Source organism: Mercenaria mercenaria, chromosome 1, assembly GCF_021730395.1.
Source record: "Mercenaria mercenaria strain notata chromosome 1, MADL_Memer_1, whole genome shotgun sequence".
Taxonomy (NCBI): domain Eukaryota; kingdom Metazoa; phylum Mollusca; class Bivalvia; order Venerida; family Veneridae; genus Mercenaria; species Mercenaria mercenaria.
This window is the reverse complement of record NC_069361.1, coordinates 64,958,508-64,964,448: the sequence shown is the minus strand read 5'-3', so window position 1 is coordinate 64,964,448 and position 5,941 is coordinate 64,958,508. Positions and strand designations below refer to the sequence as shown.

Below are 5,941 nucleotides of genomic sequence, written 5' to 3'. Positions count from 1 at the left end.
TCCCCTCAATGAAAAAATGTACTACCGGACATTTGGCCCCCCACCCCAGTTGAAATGGCAGATAGGACATTTGCCCCCCCCCCCACTTCTTATTTCTAGAATGGACATTTGCCCCCCCCCCCCCCCCCCCCCCCATATTTTTATCCTATGTGCCAGTAGATATACAGTGTTTCATGTTGTTTTATTATCAAAATTAGTCTTAAAGGCAACTTTCAGTAAAAAAAACCCCTATTTTATTGATAAAAATTTGATGAATATGTTAATTACATTCAGGTGTTAAGTTACTAATAGCCTATTATTGAGTTATAATCACTAGGGGACAAAAATAATAAGGGAGGGGGGGGCAAATGTCCGTTTCAGAAATAAGCACTGGGGGAAAATGTCCTATCTACCATTTCAACTGGGGGGCAAATGTCCAGCAGTCCACTACATTATGGGGGGGGGGGGCAAATGTCATAGGGGGCAAATGTCCGGATCCCTAATAACACATACAACTCTCTACTACTCGCGCACGGTCTTTGTTGTCAATGTTACTAATTAGAGATAGTACCTAAGTTTTTCAAATCACAGGTTTGAAGTTAAAAAGCTTTGAAATGAAGACAAAGGTCCATATATTTCTCAAAAACAGAAATATAGACAATATTTTAACCAGAGGTGTGGAGTTATGAGCATTTAATATTTTCATGTTAACGAAAATTTTGTGATCAAGAAAACGTAACTCTTCTTGAACATGGAGAGCATAAACATCAAAGGGACATAATATAGTCAATATTTTCTAATTGGGTGCATTTGATTTAACATTCAACTTTGATCTGGATTGCTAAATAATGATCCATGATACTGTGTGCTAAAAATTTAGAACATCTGGAACAGTCTATTAACAGCAAAACAATGCTTTAGCAGAATCTAAATAGTTAAGCTCTAACTGGGACTCGAACCCAGGACCTCTCACACCTAAGGCAGACACTCTACCACTTCCCTATAACAGCAGTAGCTAATAGCTATGCAGTTTAATTGCTGGATTACATTGCGTGAACTGGAACAATAATCGGTGAACTCCGGATTATCGGCGTATTCGCTTTGTTACCTAACGGCAATTTTTGTGTAAAGAAAAAATAAAATCTAATGCTGCCAACGTCATAATCGGTCAAATCTGCCCAAATTTCTCTGACGTGTTGTTCAGAGTATGAACTTACTAACTGGTAGTACCAGTGAAATATTACTTACACTGAATCTTTTATATTTGCCCTTTTTGCAGCTGTCGAACGGCAAAGACGGTGAGTTTTGGCCAAATATAAGTAATTATTTTACCAGTTTTGAGAGGATTTCAATTGATGGGAAATTACAGTTACAAACTAAATACCTTTCTGCAACACATGGAGTCATTAGCATTCACTGTCAATCAGTATTATGACTAAGATCGACTGTCATTCATTCATTTCAAAGTTTCATAGACAGAGTCCGTTGTTTACATTTTTTTATCGTAACCGGTGCACTTGTAAAAATCACTTTAGTTTGAAAAATCAAAGTATGCAAAGAGCTATGGTACGGTCTCTATACTACTTCTAAATTGTATGGACTATGATTTGCCATAAAGTAAACCCTGGATTACTAAAAAGGACATAATTGACTTTTCCGATAATGTTTCGTTATCGTTTTCTATTTATATTAGAGAACTGCTATAACCCGTGTAAATAACAGCATACGTCTAACATTGGCATAAAATTAGCATAATTTTTAATGCTGAAATTGTGGCATTAATCATTACCTGGCATTATTTGGAGAAGAAAAAATGCATTACTAATGCATTAGCACTAGCATTACTACAACCCTGTTGCCAAGGTAACCCGGGTTCGATTGCCGACACAGACATGTTTTTTTCTCTTGATTAGCATTTAGAAATAATTCAGAAACAAAAACCTTTGTTCCAATGTTCACAATATGGCCACACTTCAATCTTAAGGAAAGTTTAGTCCTTTAGCCAAAATCTGGAGTTCAGTACCTTTAAAATTGATGTACAAAGACATTCGATACTGTAATTTTAGAATATATCGATTAACGGGCCTAATTATATAGATAAAATCTGGCTTCGTTATATGACTTTTACAGTTTATTGAACTAACATACCATATGCGGTCTCGAAAATATTCTCTAGTTAAAATTTGATCAGTTTCAACTTGTACTAAATTCTACCCTCTGCGACTATGCTAATTTTTAACCTTTGTGACTATGCTAATTTTTAACCTATGTGACTATGCTAATTTTTACCCTCTGTCTGACTAACCATACATTGAATACCTCTTTCCCAAATAAGGTAAAATAAACAAACGGGTGTATTCCTTTCGATGTTTTGAACACATAGATCACAATATCAAATATTTACAGTAGTATTACGCTAGATGTACTTCATATAGGCTACCTCATATATATTGTCCTATGTTTTTTTTTAATAGAAATAAGAGTATACATTTTACTAAAATCAAGAATCCTTGGGTGCTAAAAGTTAAATTCTACCTTTGATTTCGAAGAATCTAAGAAAAATACAATGTATTTTATTTAAACATGTATCATCTTATTACCTTTCGAAAGAAGCCACTTTGCTTCCCGAACGGTTCAGTTACTAGAACAATAGTTAAACTATTCAATATTCGTACTTCTCTGCATCTAATTCAAAACAACCGACAAAATGCTTTGTTTGTTTGTAACGATAATCATGACACCATTCATAAATAGCGTGGTTGCTCTCTTGATTCGTACTAATCACGGCACATTATTACGAACATTTACGGAGTAACCAGTACAACAGAAGAAATGCCCCCCGAGGTCACATTTCATAGTTCGGTAGTTTTAGTATTAAGTTGGAACGGTCCGTTATTTAGGTACAGTGATTCAGTAGGATAGCGTTTTTTTGCGTAAATAAGGCAAAGTAAATTTGGCTGATTTCCCTATTCGGCAGACGAGTCTATAAACTGAACTCTCAAAATCAAACTATAAAAGGACATACCTGTTAAACAAAATACAGATTTTATAAATTTATCCTCTTTAATGTATAGTAGCTGAAATATGCCGCACATCTTGCAAGCAGTAGGCCTAAGTTTAATATTTATAGCGCATTATGTTCGATCCGATGGACCAGTCGTGGAAACAAAACTCGGAACTGTGACTGGAATTCAATATACATTCGTATTCAATGGAGTTACCTACAATGTTTCCAGGTACCTTGGATTACCTTTTGCGAAACCTCCAGTCGGAAACTTGCGCTTCCAGAAACCTGCACCATACGGAAATTTTACAAACAACACTTTACAGGCAAAGAGCTTTGGACATTCATGTGTCCAGTACGACCCGATGGGAAATGAACCCGACCAAAGCGAAGATTGTCTGTTTCTTAATGTTTTTGTTCCTGAACAGACCCCTGATAACTCTTCCAGACATGCTGTGATGATCTTCGTTCATGGCGGGGGACTTGTAACTGGAAGTGCGAAACAATATCCGGCGGATACTCTCGCATCTGTTGGAAATGTCATAGTGGTTACCATCAATTATAGACTTTGGTTGTTTGGATTTCTTGATATGGATACGCCTAGTGCACCGGGAAACATGGGTCACTGGGATCAACATATAGCCTTTAAATGGGTCAGTGATAACATTCATTCATTTGGTGGTGACCCGGAAAGGATCACAATCTTTGGGCAATCCGCAGGGTCAACAAGTGTGACTCTCCAATCTATGTATCCTGAAAATCATATGCTTTTTCGAGGGGTGATCACTGAAAGTGGAACAATCTCTTTATTAACCCAAGTAATGAGATCTGAAAATATAAACCTGGCTATGTTAATGGCAGAAAAAATGAAATGCAATACAACGAGTATGAAATCAAAAGAAAGCATACTGAAATGTTTTCAAGAAACGAGCGCTGAGAAATTTGTAGAAACACTAGCTAACACTTTAATGAACTCTCCTATGGAGGGACGCGATTTATATTCTTTTTTTACCACAATTGACGGAGAATTTCTAAAAAGAAACCCACTGGAACTGCTCAAAGATATTGATGGTTTGTCAGATGAGGTGCAGTTTTTACGATCACTAAATTTGATAAACGGATTCAACACTGACGAAGGGTCGCTTTGGGTAATGGGTCTTCCGGGTGGTTTCGAAGACACATTTAACATTTCGCGTGAAAGTATGAATTCTGTCCATATTCCAAGTATGTATCCAATAGTGTTCGGGCCGGACACCGAGATACCGGATGTTGTAAAGGGTGTTATCGCCCAAGAATATACAGACTGGAGAGCACCGGACGATCCAGTTTATTTGTTACATCAGTTTTCAAAAATGAACGGTGATATTTATATGGGGGTTCCTGCCATAGAGTACTCAAGGCTCCATGCTCATAGCACAAACACCAGCAGCTATCTTTACCATTTCGAAGCAGCCATGAATGGACATGCTATTGCGTCGCCACGCTGGGTACAAGCTTCCGCCCACGGAGACGAGCTTGCTCCGTTGTTTGGCTTCCAGTTTCCAAAGCTTGCTAAGAATATGACCGTGATTCTACCAGAAGGCTGGGAAAAGGAACTGTCTGAGAGATTGATAGGTTACTGGACAGCTTTTGCAAAATATGGGTAAGTAATAAAATGGCTTACTATATAGTGCTATATTGAGATCCAAAAGTCCAAAAGCTAGAGCCAAGTCAATCACGACACTGGCCGCTTCTTTATCGGAGTAGGTTGTTCCAACGAATAAATAATTGTGTTTATGGTTTTAAAAATTCTTCACTGAAATAAACAAAAACAATAATTGAGTGAGAAGCGACTTTGGGTACGTTCCTTGACCTATGTGTTCAACTGGCACATAAATATCAGTTTATCCAAATTCTTCTGTTCAGTCCGGTAGGGGAATGATATTTTTTTGCTATTTTAACATGCATGCATAATCCCATCACAGACAGTGGTTATCGGTGTCAGTTGTTTATAGCTAGTTTCTTAAAAAAGCAACTGCTAGTGGATCGCTATACACTGCATTTAAATTTGTCTCTTTCCAGGACTAACCTCATAAAATGGTCGATCTTACCTAAGATATACGTGATAGCACGAGAAAATAATGGCCTGTACAAGCAGGTTTTATAGTTGTGGCCTTTATATGGAGGTGGTCTTAGCACTTGTTTGACTGTATTCTGTGAACTGTAGCTCCGCCGCGGCATAAAGAACAGGATGTTTTTCTCTGCTTAATTTCTTATCATGATGAAAAACTGTGTACTATTTGATATTCTTTTTTTGCAGGAACCCAAACGGACAACGTGGGGACAATTGGCCAACCTACAATATCACAGATCAGAAATACATGAAAATAGATAGGACTGACAATGTTGGACAATATTTATATGCACGAGAAACAGACTTTTGGCGGGAATTGATACCTTCGATCAAAAGGTCCGCGGTAGCAGAATGCTCCGATTCAGGACCTATCTCGTCAGCAAGTACCGGAACAGTTGAAATGTTAAGCATAGTCTTTGTATATGCATGCGCATTGATGGCAGTATAAACTTTCTCGAAAGGGCCTCATTCCAATGTGCTCGGTTGAAAAAAAATATTTTCATCATTTAGACATAAATAGATATAAAATACACGAAGAAATAAAACAGGTTGGGAAAGCCAAGCAGTTTGAATTTCACATACGAATCATGAAGAGTGTGGACTTTGATCTTTATTTCAGACTGTTTACACTTCTTTAACATCACAGGATTTTTATACTTTACAGGGATACTGCAAAATCTCTTCGAGTTTAAACGCTCATAATGTTTTTGTTTAAAATGTGGCAGCCACATTTTCTCTTATGAACACAAAATACATTAATTTCTTGCTAAATCCTATTTGTTATAATTAGTTTTTGTAACACTTGGCAAAGGTTTGAATATTTCTGCATATACTAGAATGTTTTA

The 5,941-nt window shown here is 37.1% G+C and overlaps 1 protein-coding gene across 1 annotated transcript; it reads left to right on the top strand.

Moving 5' to 3' along the window:
* The first annotated feature begins 2,856 nt into the window (after window positions 1–2,856).
* On the top strand, window positions 2,857–5,941 carry LOC123535658 (carboxylesterase 1C-like). Its single transcript, XM_045318401.2, has 2 exons — window positions 2,857–4,625; window positions 5,283–5,941. Exons 1-2 carry the CDS (start codon window positions 3,064–3,066, stop codon window positions 5,542–5,544), a joined length of 1,824 nt encoding a protein of 607 aa, XP_045174336.2. The 5' UTR covers window positions 2,857–3,063; the 3' UTR covers window positions 5,545–5,941.